Raw genomic sequence first — 19,935 nt, forward strand, 5'->3', positions numbered from 1 at the left:
TGCAGCCCCCCACCCTCTTCTCTTCGTCTCATTGTTTTTCTTGTGGGCTAGTCTTCCTGTGCACCTGTGAATCGAGCTTCCTGTGTCTTTCTCTCTGCACTCACACTGTCCCCTAAAACCACTCTGCTCTCGCTCAAGCATAACTAAAAGCCAGCTAGACAGCAGCACAACACGCATACACGCCTGCAACATCAAAACACAACCATACACACTATATGGTTTCGCCAAGTGTGACTTGACAAATTTTGTGGATGAAAATTAATTTCGGCTGTTATGCACTGATGCATTTAATGCATGTACGCAGGGAAGACAAAAGCCAGTTGCATGCAGTCTACTGAAACATCGTTTTATGCAAACACTGATGCAAAATGCAAAAAATGCATTCTTTTTTGGATGAAGTATTAAAATGCTGGGAGGATTTTGTCCACGAAATATGTTTTCTGTTATACGCAAAAATGAAACAGTCACCAATATGTCCATGAAATGCAGTGTACTTCCCTGATACATCACGGAGACGTCTGCGTGTACATCTGCAAGACGTATTTTTTGAGTGTTTGCTCATCTGCAATACGTCTACAGGACGTTTCCTATCAGATGTCAAATAGACTTTATTAAATGTCTTTAAGATGTTTATGATTTAGAATGCATGTTAAACTGACATCTTACAGATTAACACAGCAGATGCTTTCCAGATCAAGCGATCTTTAACAGACATCTTGCAGATGTGTTAATTTTGTGCACAAAGGATGATGGCTATACATGTCACTAGAAAAAAATTCTGGTTTTGTCTCTGCGTATATTTGAGTGTAATTATGCAAGCGTTTTGAAATGCAGCATTTTTTGTCAAGAAATTAATTTCGTTCATGAAATTTAAGCATGTTACACTAGCATGGCGCTATCAAAACATTGCTCATAGGTGCATTTCCCAAAAGCATCTTTAGCCAGTTATTGTCACCAGCATAGTTAAACGATTCAGTGTTTTTTTAATCCACAGTTCCATTAAACAACTGCAAACAGCATTGCAAACGTGTGTGGTGAGAAGCATCGTTTCTTGTTAGTATGACATGTGGACTTAAGTGGATCATGCACTTGAGCAAAAATAAGCAATCTTCTTTCATTCCATACACATACACATTTCATTCTGATGTAAGTGATGTAAGGAAACCTGCGAAATAACGGAGAACATAAATGGCGAAGCAGTCCTCAGATGCCATGTGTCTTATTTACAGCAGTAATCTGACATTAATTTGATCTCAAACTGATTAATTAGCTTAAGCTAGCACTCCAAAGCCTGCTTAATGTCAGTATGGACAGTTGTCATACTTGAGACCGGTCTTAAGACCATTTTTTGAAGGTCTTGGTCTTGTCTAGGCCTCGACCTCGGTCTTGTCTTGATCTCAGACTAAAAGGGCTCGGGATTTTATTTCAAGACCACAAATGCAGGGATGTCACTATATTGCCAGTGCACTGAATTATTTGTTAACATCATTAATGTGATGATGTAAAACTTCCTGCTTTAAATGCAATCAATAACTTATTTCTAATTTGATGTATTTTGATACCGATGTGCCCAAATTGTGCAGAATTTAATGGGGAATTTTCAAAAATTTCACCAAAATTAATACGAATGACCAAAAAATAAATAAATAATAATAATTCAAGATATGATTGCAAAAAAAGTACTTGAGGTCTTGTTTTTCCTATTACATCAAATTAAGCAATATCACAAGAGCAAAAGAGCTGTTTTCATGAATATAAGCAGGATTGCAAAACGTGATATTGATTTTATGCAAACGTTAATCAAACAAATATTAGGTGAATTGCATTTTAGACACAATTTAATTTTTATTTAGCTATTTCAGCAACGAAAATAGTTCTAAACAAAGTTCAGCAATCCATAGCATCTGTTGCATTTCTGAGCAACACATAGCAGTGATTCTGGTGGTTTTAGTTTGACATTCATATTCAATTTATCTACTCATAATATTTCTATATTCCAAGTTTTTTTTTTTTATTACTCTCAACAATATTTATGCACTTGTAATTGTATCAGTTCAGATGCAGCTTCTGTGCCGCCTCTGCAGTGCAATGATGAATTTTGTCGTTATTGATTTCATTTTATTGGTAACAGCTCAATATAGTGTCTTATTATTCTGATTGTATTTATTGATTAAATATTGGAATTTTTTCAGGCAGTTAATATAGATCTTTCAGATGAATTTCAAGAGTGCTGGTTTGGTATTGGTCTCAGATTAGGTGTGGTCTAAATTCCTATATCGTGACTAACCAGTTAGTTTATACACCAATGCATCATAATGTGGTAGTAAAGCAGCGAGTGGCGTTGTTGTTCATGAAATGCTTGTTTGTTTGAGCACCCTGATCACAACAACACTGACTCAACCAATGGCGTGAGTTTGGGGGCGGGGCCATCTGCTTGCCTGACCAATGGCAGTGGTTGGAAAACTGGTTTGAAAACAGTTATTTTTGGTGCCACTGATGGAGCCGAAATGACTTCTTGTTTTAACCAAATGTCCTCATATTCCTGAATTAGTCAATTATATTATATTATATGACAACAGATATTACATACTCATTTATACAAGTGAAGTCAGAGATAACTTTTAATGTGCATTAAAATCTGCAAATTTCTGAAAGCCAAGCAGAAACAAACAATATACAGGACAAAACCAGGATCATAAGAAAAATATCTTTATTTGACTTTACTTTGAAAAATGCACAGATTTGAAATAAAAGACAAAACAACACAAAATACAAAAAACAAAAACAACGGTTCTGAGAAAGAGAGGGAAACAAGAAATTTGAAAAGGTCTTTCTCTTCATGCCTCTTTCATTCACACATCTGACATAATCACAGTTTTGTGGGCAGTTACCTGCTCTATTGCATTCCCATCAGCACTCAACACGTGAACACACACACACACTCACTCTCACACACACACACACACACTCATTCACACACACACACACACACGCACACACACACACACACACACACGCACACACACACACACACACACACGCACACACACACACACACACACACGCACACACACACACACACACACACGCACACACACACACACACACACACGCACACACGCACACACACACACACGCATGCACGCACACACACACACACACTCACACACACACACACACACACACTCACACACACACACAAAGGGGAGAAGCAGATTTCGTCATGATTACATTTGCAACTTAGATCTTTACTTGAAAGCAGATAACAATCACACATACACACACACACACACACACACACAACCACAAACTGTTTCTTAGTATTTAGCATTATATAACTTCTTGTCAGATGCCATTCAGAGAAATAATTACTTTGATTACATTCAAGATATCTATACAGCTATACAGTACATTCGGCTGTGCATATAGAAACCTACATGCATACAATATAAATACTCACACGGCGCCGAAAACATTGAGAAAAAAAGAGGATCGTGTTAGAAAAGAAGAGCAATATAGACCAGTAATAGAAAGTCTATGCAACTATACATCGACGTATCAAAAATATGTGTCCCACTAACAAACAATTCCTATGGGAAAAATAGTTAGATTGTAGTTTTGTTTTTGGTTAGCTTCTTTCTCAAATGTCCATATGAAATATTTGGGAGTCCAGAAATCTGAGTACACTTCTGCTTTGCATAATTTGCCACTACACATTATCAGCACAACGTGAGTGAAACGTTGAATTGAAATGAACTTGACACTGTTTTAGCGCGTGGTTTGTGTTTTGCTTGTGTTTGCAGCAGAAAAGGAGCTGACATGAAACAAACCAACATTTTTCCATATGTTCTCAGACTCACTGAGACATAATTCATGAACCCTTTTCATACAAAAAGACTGCATCCAATACTGTATGGTGTCCGAAGAGTTTGTAGCTTTTGGGAAGTGTAAGTGGGCACTTGGTCAGGTAATCGCAATGTGATTTCAAGTCTTCATTACGATGTCAATGATGCTCCATTGGCTTTCACTAGCCTCCGCTGGCTGTAGAGCAGATACAGTGCGAGCGGCTGGGCTGTGCAGTATCTCAGCTGAAGCTTGTTACTCCTGCAAGTGCTGGATGCTTCTCTGATACTCTTCTACAGGTAAAGCACCTTGACTCTGAAGCTCATATCCACGCAAGTAGTGCCCGTTGGTCTGGCCTGCAAAATACAGGAGCTGTCGGGCAAACATGGGCTCCACCTGTGAAAGCAGACACGCTGTCATTTAACTCACATTTCCCTGAAATTTCAACGCACTGTTGGTGAATTCTAACTAATAGATTATTGCATCTGAGCACAGAAATATGCATTTACTGAGTGCATGCTAGTACATTAATGTTATAATGATATAAATGGTGTGTCAAGCTGCGGAGAGGCTGGTTTTACCTGAGCTGTGATCATTTTGCTCTGTCTTTGAGGGTCTGGAAACTCGTCTCCGAAACACAGCACCACCTGAGAGCGCGGCATGGGACGGCCGTGGTGAATGAAGCCCTGCAGTTCTGCAGCCAGAGAAACAATACACAGAATAATTAACAATTGCATTTTAGTTAGGGGGTGAAACTCACAAAAACGTTCACCCCAAATTACAATTATCAAAAGAAGAGAAAACACCGTGTATAAATTCAGGGTAACACTTTATTTTAAGGTGTCCTTGTTACACATGTTACTTGTACTTACTATTATAATAACAACAAATTATGCATAATTACATGCAAGTAACCATATAGTAAGCACATGTAGTTAATTAATATCACTCAGTACTTAAATGTATAATTACACTGTAACAAGGACACCTTAAAATAAAGTGCAACCAAATTCAGCATAAATCAAACAAAGCACGCCTACAACAATCATTAGGTATAAATGCATTGCATTTAAATCATTTAATTTAAATAGTGCATCATAATTGTTTGTATTTGTGCCTGATATGATTTTGATAACAGTACTGGCAGTTTTTAATTTGATTAATAATTATTTTAAACGAAACACTTGACCCTCTAACACTAGTGTTCTCTGTTCTTTTTCTATTCTATCTACTTGTTTGCTTTTTATTTATAATAAAAAAAATGTCACAGCACTTGCATATTATTTCGATTGCTTGCATTTGTAAGTGGCTTTGGATAAAAGCGTCTGCTAAATGACTAAATGTGATTTAAGAAGCAACTTGACAAATATAAAGTGGTACAAAAGTGTCTAAAAATTGCTGATGGGCTTTTTAATAACAAGAATTAACAATGAACATGCCAGTGCATCATGGGAAAGTGGCTAATGCCGCAATATTTAAAAAAATTATTTTATTAAAATAACATCTATTATAATTAAGCTTCTTTTTTTTAATGTGTGTGCATACTGTGTATATTTTAATAGAAATATTTTTTAAATATAGTAGACTTATATAATTAATAATTATTGGTAGAAAATATATTTGGGTCAAAGATGAAAAAGGGTTTAAGCATAACATTTTTTTTTTGTTGTTGTTGTTTTTTGTTGTTGTTTTTCCCCAAAAAAATATTAAAGTTTTCTGTTTAATTTAATTGCAATTTTTTTTTATTTGTTTGTTGTTTGAATTTTTACATAAATATTGTGTTACAATGTCAATGTAACATTATTTCAACCAAATTTTGACATTTTAACCTCCAAAAACTTATTTGAAACCTTAAAAGTAGACATTTTACTTACATTTAATGTACCATAGTGCACAAATTGTAAAGTGGTACAAAAGTGTCTAAAAATTGCTGATGGGCTTTTTTAATGTCAAACCCTTTTCTATACAGTCATCAAAGACAAAAAAAACTCCTGATGAGCAATAATGCGAACACAAGACCCTCTTAAGCTGATGACTAGCAGAGAGCTGAAATGCAAATGAACTTTAGCAGGTGGACTATGATCAGACGCTCAGGAGCTCGCTGGAAAATCCCACAGTGTTAAGCACGAGTGAAACAGAGCTAATCATGACATGTGGCCAACCACACACAGCTTAATGAGCATGCTTTCATCAGCTTAAAGGACAGGCCTTTCCCTCATTCCACAATACAGTCCAATTCAAAACAGCTCTAGAGCGAATCTACAGCTAAACAAACTGCTCTGATTGGGTGCCATCTGATAAAGATCATTCATACGTTAGTTCTTGATTAAACGGATGCATTAAGGTAAGAACAGTTTTATGAACAATTTACAAAGATGAATCCCAATGGTTTTTAGGAAGGATTTACACTGAAATTCATTCCATAAATAAGTCTTGATGTGTGCAAGCACCATGTGAAGCTCAATGAAATATATTTTTGAAATGTATGAAATGCATGCATATACCAAAATATATTTCAAAATGTATTTCAGGAGCAAAAAAAAATAATTTACAATCTTACAGTAGCCTACATTAACAGCAAATGTGGATGGAATTAGCTAGATTAATAATGGTTATGTTCAATATGTTCATACGTGTTATAGACAACAAATAAAGTTTTTTAAATCAAAACAAATGTGATGTATTAATGTATTTTCTTGCGTGGAAATATATGGAGGGCAAAATTTATTTTGAAATGCTTTTAAATATATATATATATTTATACTGTATTTTTAAAATATATTTTAAATGAGCAATTAATCATTGCACACCTGCAGATAATAGACAGGTGTGTAGGATAAAAAGAAAAAAAGTCAAAAAATAAATAAAAATTCCGCACACTACCAATACTTGCAAAAGTACAAAAGCAGTTTTATTGACAAACAATAAAACTATCAAAAAAACTGCAAGTATTGGTAGTGTGCGGATTAATTTTTAAATGTTTTTAGTTAAATAATCTATATATATATATATATATATATATATATATATATATATATATATATTTATTTATTTTTTAATATACAAAAATGGCAAAAGAAATATTGGTAGAAAATATATTTGGGTCAAAGATGAAAAAGGGTTTAAACATAACATTTTTTTTTGTTGTTGTTGTTTTTTGTTGTTGTTTTTCCCCAAAAAAATATTAAAGTTTTCTGTTTAATTTAATTGCAATTTTTTTTTAATTGCATGTTGTTTGAATTTTTACATAAATATTGTGTTACACTGAATGACAATGTAACATTATTTCAACCAAATTTTAACATTTTATTCTCCAAAAACTTAAAAGTAGACACTTTACTTACATTTAATGTGCTTTCTATGGACATAAAACACTTTCGTAAATGTCTTTTGATGCGGACATCTTAGCGTCTTTAATATATTTAGGCTATTTTTGAATATTTTGAAATGTATTTAAAAAATATATTTGGAAAAGTATCTTCCTGCTGTACGGGAGCAGCCCATGATTTTGTGCAAAAGTTCTAATGAAGTGACTTAAAGGGACTTTAATAGAGACGAAACAGTCATGTGACCAAAAAACACCAGCACTTTCTGTGAGATCTCTAACCTGAGAGGAACTGCTGCGTGTCCATCAGCTTGCAGGTCTGCTCTTTCTCCAGCTTGTTGGGTTTGTCAGCATACGGGGCCAGAGGGCCCTCCCAGTACACGCGGCCCTGGCACAGGCGCTTGGCGTAAAGCCCGTCCGGAGCCAGCCACAGCAGCACGCCGCGCTCCAGCACATTAGGCAGCTTCTCGGCCCCGCGCCGCTGCGACTGAGGGTACGGGAAGGGCAAGAGCACGGGCTCGGCCCCGCCGTACAGCCGCTCCTCGGGGCCCGGGGACGACGGGGACGAGGGGGATCCTGAAGACGGAGAGGAGGAGATGCGACAGCCTTCAGGGCTGCTGGTGGTCACCTCCTTCACCAGAGACTCGCGATAGTACAGAGAGACGTGCAGGCGGCAGTCTGCGGACCACAGAACACAGCCTTTCAGAAGAGACTTTTATCCTTTCCTCGCTTTTTCTCACAAAACGTTTTGAAACAATGAAACTTGTTTTTTTTGGTCCTTATTGGAAAGCTTATATGATCTATTTTTACATATATTTTTTTTTATATTTACGTAGGGGTTTGTTTTGGTGATTTTTATTTTATTACATTTTTATTGACCTTTTTTCTTTAATCATGCATGTTATAATGTGTCTCTATGTGTGTGCGTGTACCATGTATGTGTTTGTGTGTGTGTGTGGGGGGGGGGGGGTGATTTTAAATTAAAAATCTAATTTATTAGATTTTTTAAAAATACAAAGTCTATGGAAGCCCGTTTCCACCACTGAATAAAAAATAAAAAAGGTAATTGTGACTTTATATCTCACAATTCTGACTTTTTTCACAGAGTTGTGAGATATAAAGTCACAATTACCATTTTTATTTTTTATTCAGTGGCGGAAACGGGCTTCCATAGACTTTGTATTTTTTTTTTAAATCTAATAAAAATTTATTTTTTTGACATTGCGTTCATTTCTATGCTCGGGTCAAAATGACCCGCCAGGGAAAGTATTTGTAAACATTTTTAATTACAGCCACATAAATCCTCGAATCCACTCAAATTTTTTGTGTGTGTTCCAAATTCAAGTGGAACAAAAGTCACCAAGTCTTGTACCACTCAGATGAACACTCAACACACACACAACAAATCCGGGTCAAAACGACCCGAGGGAAGGATGAAGGTTATAAAGAAAAAACCTGATGACACAATACTGGGGTGTTTTGGGTGGTTTCTAGCTGGTTTCAATAGCAGTGTTGGGTATTTTACACTAAAAAAGTAATTCATTACTAGCCACTAATACTAAATACTAAAAGTGTAATTAGATTACTGTACTGATTACTTTCTCTAAAAGCGGTTACACTTTATTTTAAGGTGTCCTTGTTACAGTGTACAGATACATTTAAATACTGATTAATATTAATTAACTACATGTACTTACTTGAATCCACTCAAATTTTTTGTGTGTGTTCCAAATTCAAGTGGAACAAAAGTCACCAAGTCTTGTACCACTCAGATGAACACTCAACACACACACAACAAATCCGGGTCAAAACGACCCGAGGGAAGGATGAAGGTTATAAAGAAAAAACCTGATGACACAATACTGGGGTGTTTTGGGTGGTTTCTAGCTGGTTTCAATAGCAGTGTTGGGTATTTTACACTAAAAAAGTAATTCATTACTAGCCACTAATACTAAATACTAAAAGTGTAATTAGATTACTGTACTGATTACTTTCTCTAAAAGTGGTTACACTTTATTTTAAGGTGTCCTTGTTACAGTGTACAGATACATTTAAATACTGATTAATATTAATTAACTACATGTACTTACTATATGGTCAGGGTTTGGCTAAGGGGGTTACTTGCATGTAATTATGCATCATTTCTTGTTACATGTAACGTGTAACAAGGACACCTTAAAATAAAGTGTTACCACTGTTTTATATAGAATTGTTCTATAGTCTCTACAGTATTTAATGCAATTACATCAGAAGTAAGTGTAATTAGAGTAATCCCTTACTTTACTTTTTCAGCTATAGCAAAGAATCCAATCAACGTAGACCTTTCAAATCTGCTTTTTATCATCCAAATTGTATTTCCTTAAAAACGACTTGATTTACAGCATCATTCATGTCCACGGTGCACATGTTACGTGCCAAAGCTCATAGCAACACTCAGGGTTATTATAGTTAACTAAAACTAAAACCATAAAAAACTTTCTTGTTACTTGAAACAAAATAAATTGAAATGAAAATGAAATAACTGAAAAAACTTTGTTATTTAGTTTAGTTTAACTTAACGTAATAACTGAAACGGAAATAAAAAATGTATATAAACTAAACAGACTCATGTAAAAAGTACAAAAAATAAATATATAAATAAAAAAAAGACAAAAACACACAAGAAAATTACTAAAACTAACTCAAATGAAAATAAAAAAATATATATATGCATTTATAAAAAGCATAAAAGTATCTCAATGATCATACCTGAAACAGCCATGGCTTCGGCGGATCTCATATTGGGGTCCATTGCCACTGGATGGGTTTCTGTAGGCGAATACGTGTAGAAGGAGCCAGATATCTGGTATCCTGGAAAGTGTAGATGCATTGAAATGGATTATTTTACTACCCTCAATATTAAAAATATAATGTGACAAGGGCACCTATAGTAAAATAAAATGATTGTCTTTCCACTTCTATCCTTGCAAGAGTCAGAATCGAGACCAGACCCAGACTGTGAGACTAGACCCCTTCGGGCGTTTTGGTATCGGTTAATTTAGTACAATTAACCCCAAAATAAACAATAAGCAAGACCCAGATCTGGAAAAAGACTATAGTTTGAGACCCACTGCTTGGGTCAACTTCGATTGGTCTCAAGACCGGCCAAATGTGAGAAAATGGCATGAATTTAATGTTATGCACTCAGAACTGGACACTGCGTATTATTGGAGAGGCGGGTACCATTGTCACAGGCCGATGGGTGCCAGGGTAAGGAGCGCGTGGGTTGATACGGACACTGGCCATATGGTAACTCTGCGTGAGGAGCCTGAGGATGAGGCTGATCGCCGCTGTATTCCCTCCAGTCTCGTCTCTCCTGAGGCAGCATGTATCCCGGCATCTGCAGACAGACAGCGGATGGTTTCTGAGACTGAACTTTATCACCGAAAAGCAACAGTGCTGCTCACCAGCATGGGATGCTAACACGCCGGAGCACCCATTAGAATTCTTAACTAGCTTAACCAACAAGATTCACTAGATTAACCTGCTTCACCAGAGAGGTTTCATACGGCTGTGCTGGTTCACCAGACCAGCAATAAACCAGCCGGCACCAGCTCATCTTTACAGCTGGGTTGATTGCGCACGTTTAGTAAAGTTAACTAAAGCTAGAACTAAAATTTAATTTATATTTTTTTAAACTTTTATTAAAATAATTTTTTACAAAAAATATATAAACCAAAATGAATCATTGATAATAAAAAACTATATAACTTGCTTTACTTGATGTACTAAAATAAAATAATCAAAAATATACAACTAGAAAAAATAATAATAACTATATTGACATATAAAAAACTAATAAAAATGACAAAAACACTGTTAAAAACAATATTACAAAAACGTCAACCAGAATAAAAATGAAAACAGAAAATATAAAAATATAAACTAATTCAAGATATTAATAAAAACTATAAAAGTATCTTGACACTACAACACTGTTTCACAATGAAAGCACCTGCTAGAAACAAGCAGTAAACGTGTATGTACTGGATATAGATTCAATGCTAACTGGACAGTGAATACAAAGAAAAACGCTTCACATAAGACGTCTCCCACGGAAATTAATATTTTGTTAAAAAGGTGTGACATGGCAAAGGTGATACACCTTACCTGAGGCTGTAGAGGAGGATAAGAAGAATGCATTGGATAACTAATAGAAGTCACGTGTGCTGCGCTGTCGTCCATACTGCTGGACTTAGAGCCTAAAATGCAAAAAATAATCTATTCATAACCTGTATATATATATATATAACTGCACAATAATATTTATGAATCTCTGTCTGCAAATCCTACAAAAAATAAATCAATAAATAAATATCCACACAATTTGAGCATTTGGCTATAATTGTGATAACTGTGGCCAATAATTGATAATTGCACTTTCAAGCTTCTGACTTTCTTCTTGGTTTGCTTTGAACACGAGAACTGAATTCGAGAAGCTGCTAAAGCGCCAACTTGAGCTCACAACAAAACATAAAAACTATTTCAAAGAGTTGGCGATTTTATATGAATTTGTACAATTTGATTCGTACGGGAATGCACGTTTTGTAAAAAAAAAAAAAATTATAATAATAAAATAAATACAAATACAAATTAAGCATGAAGGTCCAGCCCTAAACCCAAACCTCAGCAGATCGTACGAAAACATACGAATGAGATCGTGCGAATTTGCCACCAATTTGCCAAAACGTAAAACAGTTACGAATTGCCATGAGAGTGTGCTAAAAAAGCCAGTTTTCCTTCCTTTGCTGATGTATTTATTTTGTTAAAAGAAGCTGAGGCTGGACATATCGAACAGTTCATCTTTTTGTAAATAAAAATAGTTTACGCCACAGTCACGTTTCCATTCTTTAGAGGATTTGACTTTGGTCAAAAGTCAGTCCAAGGTGAGCGATCAATTATCATACTCTATATTAATATTTTTGGTCCATTTTCTGTACATTTTAGTGTCTACATCTGGTTTATCCTCAAAACGAAATGCACTCATTCGTTCACTTACAGTTCAGTTCTTGCCTCCACTTCGCAGGTAGTTCACAAGCACTAATAATAGCAACTATATTAAGGTGTGAATCTACAATATATGTCATTTTTATAAAATTACTGAAATTCTGCAAACCCCTGAACGCTTTATGGGCACACACCAGAGGTCTTCGTGGCCTTGGCCCAGCATCTCGAAGCACAAGCTCGTCTTATGCAAGGTCTGATGGGTGATTTGTGTTGCTTTACTGCTGTGCACTTGGTAACCGAAGCTCTCTATAAAAAGCTTGAGGGATTTTAGCACATGTGGTGACTTCCTCTTAGCTTCCTGCTACATACTGAGGGCAAGTAGCAATATTTAATGTGAATGCATAGCATGCCTTCACCTTTGTGTAGCAAATTAGCTCTGTTCACAGCTCTTTTGTGAGCTTACTTTTCAGTAAGAGCGGGATTGATGCAATGCATCAAACCTAGAGCAAAAACTGCACCCCTTTAATATTTGTGGATTAGAAGGCAACCAATGCACAGTTCCAACAGACCTTCTACTGATGCATGTTGTGATATATTAAATGCATATCATTGCTATGCAATCCAAAAATGGACGTTACCTCTCTTGGCTGCTTCTGGTATTATCCTGTAGACCTTGTAAGGATCTGAGATGTCCAGCTGGCTTCTCTCCACCAGCTCATCAAAGTCATTGCTCTTGTTCAGGGCACAGCGGAGCCTCGTCTTCCACGTTGGAGGGTCTGGTTTGTCCAAGCCTTCTCTGTGCTTGCCTTTGAACAGGGCCCAAGCCTACAGACCACAACACCAGCGTGAAGATGAGAAGAGATGAAGAGTGAGAGAGGAAGCAGAAGAAAATGGCCATGAAGAACTGGCTCGCTTAGTAGGAACTCAGAATACTAATGCATAAAATACTTAAAGACTCTTAAAATGGACGAGCAACGTGATTCTTGTTAATAATATGATTATTGTTAATAAGGGTGCTATTATGTAATGAATAAAATGCTGTTCAGTGTGTCTGATTGACTGAATTGTCATTGCTTTTGTTTCTACTGCAACAGAATGCCAATCTATTAACATGCAATGGTCTTTCTCAGCTCAACACGAATGCATTTTCTCTGATAGGAAATTACTCCTAATAATTGATCCCACAGTAGGATCCTAACCCATGCATGCAAAAATGAGGCTTAATAATAATAATAATGCATATACATTCACACAGTTGCCCCAAAAACGTATTTGTAAACGTAAGTCACGTGAATGTCATCGCATCAGATAACGAAATATCAAACCACGTGGCTTTTCTCGGAACAAACTGCGCTTTTCTTTATAATCTTGGTTTATTACTCTGAATCAGGTGGTATTTCGGTGACTTTTAGGGGATGAGGTCAAGTTCACACAGGTGTCCGACAGAGGAAGCACAAGTGTGGTTCAGTATAATAACTATGGCATTATCCATTAATGTTTTGCAACCACTTCTGTCTTCGTTTTCAACACTAGATCTATTGTTTGATCAGTTTCGTCAAACGTCTAGCTTGAAAAGCGTGCAGTGTTTATTGGAATAAAGGCACTTGGTTTGATAATACGAGACCTAACGCTTTGTGGGGCCACAACACAGGTCTAAAGACACTCCATCATTGAAAGAGTCAGCAGAGCTCCAGCTTCATCCTCAATCACCTTGAAGAGCGCCGCGTCCTCGTCGCGGTTGTAGTCCTGCTTCCCCGCGTGCTTCCAGGGAATCCTGAAAATGGTTTTCTCGTCATTTTCCCAAACCAAGCCGGAATACTCCCCGCTGTCAATCTGATCGATGAGCCACTGTCTAAGCTTGCCATTCCCACAACTGACTGACATGCTGCTGTCCCCATCTAAGTTCATGTCTGTGAGGGAGGGAGGCATGCGCGAGCAGGTGCACATGCAGTGAGCAGAAGAGCGATTCACAGATGAGTTCATGCATGCATATTCCGCAATAATACACACATTTAAAACGTCTAGTGCAGGTGCTCTTAACCGAGAGAAAATGTTGCATGAAAAGAATGCGTTCAAAGAACGAAGCTTCAACTTTTAAAGTGTACGTGCAAGTCAAAACGCTACTTAAATGTAGTTTACTTTTTTTTTTTTAAAGAAACAAAATATAGATAGCATATGAGTATGTAAGGGCACTCGTAGCTTATAATGCATGAAGCATAAGCATTATTAATAAACAAGCTGCATGCGTATAATAGTTCATTTTCTTTAACAGTCAAGCTCAGTTGTCACACAGATCAAGCCTCTCAAGTCTTACCTTTGTGAATGCAGACAGCTCCGCTTTCAAAGCCGACACTTCTCAAGTCATGTCAGAGGAAGGTGTTTCTACTCTTAAATAATTCAAAGCGCGTGGAGAGATGGGTGGAGCGTTACGTGGAAGCGTCTTTCTCCAGCACCATTGAGAGCTGAAGACTTCAGAGAAACGGACAGAACCGAAAGAATAAACATCCAGCATACGGGAAATCCCTGCGACACACACACACACACACACACACACGCGGTGGAACAAATATCTGTCGATAAAATATGCCAGAGAATCTCCCGGCGCTCGTCATGAGTTATCCAGGGGTTTGATGTGTGCTTGTGTCGGTTTGATTTGAGGAAATTCACAGCTGGCCATCGCAGCAGTCACGGAACAACACGGGGTTCACTAACTTCTTCTCAGACTGTCAACAGGGGCCAATGTCTAAGTCTTTGTGTCTTCATGTGTTTGGAATTTCCACAGAGCCCTACACTTTTCGGGGTCCTTTTATCCCCCAAAATAAGTTCAGCAAATAATAGCTTAAATACGAAACTCATCAAGCAGCCTATTTGATATCAAGTGACTTCAAATCTGTTACCAATCTGGTTCAACAGTGTTGAATATGCTGCCCCCTGCTGTCCGACAGAGAAATAGCATATACTACTCAGTCTACCATATTATTTTTTCCCAGGTGCACTTCCATAATGTATTTAAAGTGCTCTATTTTCACACACTGATTGTGTACTTAATATACTAAAAATGATTCTTTAGTACTTAAGAGCATCTAAGTGTTCTCAACTGTGCTATTTTGGGACACCTTGAACATATGAACTCAAATGTGCTTTTAACATACTATCTCAGTATTTTTAAAATGTATTTAGTTACCACTTGTAGTACACTTGAACCCATACACTAGTACACTCAAGTGTACTAACGAAATACATTTTTTAAATACAGAGATAGTATGTTTAAAGCACATTTTAGTTCTTATATTCAAGGTGTCCCAAAATAGCACAGTTGAGTACACTTAGATTATTTTAGGATTATCTTAAGAAGTACCAAAGCATCATTTTTAGTATATTAAGCATAGTGCCACACTATTTCCAGTCGTAAAGCGAGGAGGAGTCACCTGCTGTAGCTGGCTGGTCTCAAACTCCAGCAGCTGCTTCTGGAAGCCCATGTTTGGTGAAGCACAAGGTCTGGCCACCTTCACCGCAGCCAGAGCCTCCTGCCATCCCAGAGTCGTGACGGTCATGAGATACGCCACCACCAGCGTCACGCTGCGCGACACGCCGGCTAGACTGGAGAACACCAGATCAGAGCGCCACAGTCAGCAATGCACAAGCTTCCTACTCACAGCTCGGCTGCCTTTAGAATCATTACAGGCCACTGAGACTGTAGTTTAGTGATCAGAACGAGCTCATACCCTAGTGAAAAATACATATACTAAAATGTGTTTGAAATACATTTATTTCATGCTACAAATACATATTTACACTCTTAAAAATAAAGGTGCTTCACGATGCGAAGAACCTTTTTGTCTAAATGGTTCCATAAAGAACCTTATAAAGCGGAGAGTTCCGGTGCTTGATTCTGATTGGCTGAGCCGCGTTCGAAGCTGTTGTAAATGACGCTACAAAGTAACACACACCTTTGGTTACATTTAAGTGTTGCTCGGCAACCACTTTGTAGCAACCACAACTGTTTCTGAGGAGCTACATTGTTTGGTGGAAGAATACTGTGTTTATTAATATCACTACACTTTATTTGCTCTGCTTTATTTTGTGAAACCTTACTACGTATATGGAATAACCGTTTTATAAAAGCAATAATCCTTCTATGTCAAAAAATGACTATTTTTTATATGTCAGGCTTCACAGGGTTATTTAGAAGGGCCACTGACATAATTCCAGGTCAGTTGATATGGCTGCCATGTTTGTGAAGATAGTGCCACACTATTTCCAGTCGTAAAGCGAGGAGGAGTCACCTGCTGTAGCTGGCTGGTCTCAAACTCCAGCAGCTGCTTCTGGAAGCCCATGTTTGGTGAAGCACAAGGTCTGGCCACCTTCACCGCAGCCAGAGCCTCCTGCCATCCCAGAGTCGTGACGGTCATGAGATACGCCACCACCAGCGTCACGCTGCGCGACACGCCGGCTAGACTGGAGAACACCAGATCAGAACGCCACAGTCAGCAATGCACAAGCTTCCTACTCACAGCTCGGCTGCCTTTAGAATCATTACAGGCCACTGAGACTGTAGTTTAGTGATCAGAATGAGCTCATACCCTAGTGAAAAATACATATACTAAAATGTGTTTGAAATACATTTATTTCATGCTACAAATACATATTTACACTCTTAAAAATAAAGGTGCTTCACGATGCGAAGAACCTTTTTGTCTAAATGGTTCCATAAAGAACCTTATAAAGCGGAGAGTTCCGGTGCTTGACTCTGATTGGCTGAGCCGCGTTCAAAACTGTTGTAAATGACGCTACAAAGTAACACACACCTTTGGTTACATTTGTGTGAAAGAAAGCATTTCAGGGCCACTGTAGGAGAGTTTAGGTTAAGGTCTTCATTCAGACTGTGACGCTGACAGAGCGGTGGGAAGGTCGTAACCGGAGCAGTAAACACAGAGTTACGAGACATCCTGCGTACATGATGTTTTCCAGATGCAGATTACTCTCTGCTCCGCAACACACAGCTTTTACAGCTTCGGTATTTACTGCCTTCGCAGTTCCTGTCAAAAGTTTATTTAGGCTTGATGCTGATGCTCAAACGAGTGCGTATTGAAATGCTCAAAATATTTCAGTAAGCTGAGCCAGTACGAAACAGCACTAAAACACTGGCTTAAATCCACAATTATTAATTAGCAATCCTATCCTCTCATCTGCACACTGAATCTAATCATTTACAAGTAGGCAAGTTTGTTATTAAAAATGTCTATGATTACTACAGTCCATACAAATTACAAACATATCTTAACTCTTGTTTGGAGTGTATAACGTTAAATTAAAGCCTAAATTAAATTGGTTCATTATACAAAGTGATTGTGTCTCTTCAGAAGGCTTGGATTAAGTCGCTTTATTCAAACAAATTATTTTACAATGCAACTTTTTGAAACATTTTGGTTGCATGGACTTTCAATGGATGAGCAAAATTATCTTCATGCATGTCTGAAGATGAATGGCAGTTTTACGGGTTTGGAACAACACAAAGGTGACTGAATGATGAATCAATGTTTATTTCTGGATCGCTTTAACCCTTGTGTGTAAATACAGCCTTAGTTTTAATCAGGTTTTGTCCTCCTGTGTGCTTTTTTTTTTTATTTGTATGTATAGGCTTTATATAGTACTGCATGTTTAAATGAAAATCTTTTCAAATCAGTGTAAAAAAGCAGCAAGTTACCATTGTGACAACTTACCCCATATATCGATAGATTTAAACTATTCTACATTTTTAGTGCCCAAATGAGTCCAACGAGCAGATGCGACTCTACAGTCACAAAGATATTTTAGAGCAAAGAGAAACTAGATAATCAATCTACACTCTTAACATTAAAGGTTCTTTATTGATATGAAGAGCCTATAACATCCATGGAACCACAAAATGTTCATTATTGTGGAAAAAGGTTCTTTAGTTTATTAAAATGATCCAAAAACCAGAGGTTCGGCATCAGTGGCCTCTGGTCTCGGGTAACTTTAAAAAATGTGCTTTTTCCGAATGGACCTAATAAGATGGATCAAACTATCCTCGATGCACACTTGCACGTTTTGTGAGAAATACATCGCACATATGGAGCCATATGGACTCGCTTCATTTCGCTCCGCGTTTTCTCTGTGTATGCATGAGGCAGGCAATAATATAATCAGTCATAATAAATAAGCAAATAAATAAAAGAAAGTAATAGAGCAGCAGCCAAATCAAGTCAAAAATCAGAAACATATGTGTCCCTGCAGCACAAAAGCAGTGTTGAGTCGCTGGGGGATATTTGTAGCAATAGCCAACAATACATTGTATGGGTCACAATTATACATTTCTCTTTTATGCCAAAAATCATTAGGATATTAAGTAAAGATCATGTTCCATGAAGATATTTTGTAAATTTCCTACTGTAAATATATCAAAACTTAATGTTTGATTAGTAATATGCATTGCTAAGAACTTCATTTGAACAACTTTAAAGATTATTTTCTCAATATTTAGATTTTTTTGCACCCTCAGATTCCAGATTTTCAAATAGTTGTATCTCAGCCAAATATTGTCCGCTCCAAACAAACCATACATCAATGGAAAGATGATTTATTCAGCTTTCAGCTGATGCATAAATCTCAATTTCAAAAAAATTGACCCTTATGACTGGTTTTGTGCTCCAGGGTCACAAATTAGAAAAAAAAAAGCCTTCGGGTCTATTTTTATCCGGTCTGTCTCGGGTCAGGATGTCCTTTAAAAAACGTAATTTATGCACGTCAGGTGATTCGGGTCAGGAATATTTTAGGACCCGACAAGACTTCACACTAAGAAAAAATGGTTCTTTTAATAACTGTTTTTAACTGTTTTAAACACTGAACGGTTGTTTGAAGAACCCATAATGTTTCTTCTATGAAAATCCCCTTTGGTACAGCTGTATTTTTAAGAGTGTAGATTCACTATAGATATTTCCAGGACTTTTACAGGCTTTAAAATATTAATTTTCCGTGGAAAAAAAAACATGCACTACTAATCACTGACATTGTTGGGTTGACATCTTCCTGCTTAAACCTAATGGCTTGTGTGTGTGTGAGAATACATCCATACACACATAACTGAAATTGTTCCAAGAAATAAAACATTTTCGCCTTTCTATTTGTATATTCTGCTGCTTGCAAGAAAAAATACAGATTGTTGTTGGTTTGAAACTGTCCAGATAGTGGCTGTCAAGAAATCCAGAAATCTGACTGTGGTTTCTTCTTAAACCTTCTTCGTTTCCTCCAGAACATCCATCCTTTTGACAGGACCAGGATGAGAAAAGGCTGGGCTGGTCCAGTTTGGTTAAAGAGGGTCAGTTTCACATTACGCATGGCTGGGTTTCACAGGTTTGTAAGGGTGACAAGAGGGCTGATGGTAAAGGGGGGATAAAAATAAAGGCGTAGTGCGACCAAGGCATCACTGCAGAACCCAGCTCACGACTTCCTTCCTGCACCAAGAGAGCCACAAGAGGAAGTGTGTGTGTGTGTGTGTGTGTGTTTGTGTGTGTGTGAGTGTGTTTGTGTGTGTGTGTGTTTGTGAGTGTGTTTGTGTTTGTGTGTGTGCGTGTGTGAGAGTAAGTGTGTTTGTGTTTGTGTGTGTGTGTGTGTGTGTGTGTGTGAGTGTGTGAGTGTGTGTGTGCGTGCGTATGAGTGTGTGTGTGTGTGTGTGTGTGCGTGTGAGTGTGCGTGTGTGTGTGTGTGTGTGTGTGCGTGTGAGTGTGTGTGTGTGTGTGTGTGTGTGTGTGTGAGTGTGT

At 37.4% G+C, this 19,935-nt stretch overlaps 2 protein-coding genes across 3 annotated transcripts in view; both read right to left on the bottom strand.

Annotated features, from left to right (window-relative positions):
* Positions 1-3,159: 3,159 nt before the first annotated feature.
* irf4a (interferon regulatory factor 4a) lies at positions 3,160-14,560 on the bottom strand. Of its 2 annotated transcripts, XM_016250777.1 has the most exons (9): positions 14,469-14,560; positions 13,865-14,064; positions 12,793-12,979; positions 11,318-11,409; positions 10,391-10,547; positions 9,917-10,018; positions 7,451-7,846; positions 4,425-4,537; positions 3,160-4,239 (listed from the first exon to the last, which is right to left on the bottom strand). In XM_016250777.1, exons 2-9 carry the CDS (start codon positions 14,060-14,062, stop codon positions 4,099-4,101), a joined length of 1,386 nt encoding a protein of 461 aa, XP_016106263.1. In that variant the 5' UTR covers positions 14,063-14,064; positions 14,469-14,560; the 3' UTR covers positions 3,160-4,098. The 2 variants fall into 2 exon arrangements, with proteins under 2 accessions (XP_016106263.1, XP_016106262.1); XM_016250776.1 differs by lacking the exon at positions 14,469-14,560 and having other exon boundaries at positions 13,865-14,133.
* Positions 14,561-16,329: 1,769 nt separating this feature from the next.
* Positions 16,330-19,935, bottom strand: part of dusp22b (dual specificity phosphatase 22b) — a 9,390-nt gene continuing 5,784 nt past the window's right edge. Inside the window, exon 5 of the mRNA XM_016250771.1 lies at positions 16,330-16,627. Within this exon, the coding sequence (XP_016106257.1) occupies positions 16,336-16,627 (292 nt within the window). The 3' untranslated portion in view covers positions 16,330-16,335. The remainder of the gene's footprint in view (positions 16,628-19,935) is intronic.

Source organism: Sinocyclocheilus grahami, unplaced genomic scaffold (assembly GCF_001515645.1).
Source record: "Sinocyclocheilus grahami isolate Dianchi unplaced genomic scaffold, SAMN03320097.WGS_v1.1 scaffold1006.1, whole genome shotgun sequence".
NCBI lineage: Eukaryota > Metazoa > Chordata > Actinopteri > Cypriniformes > Cyprinidae > Sinocyclocheilus > Sinocyclocheilus grahami.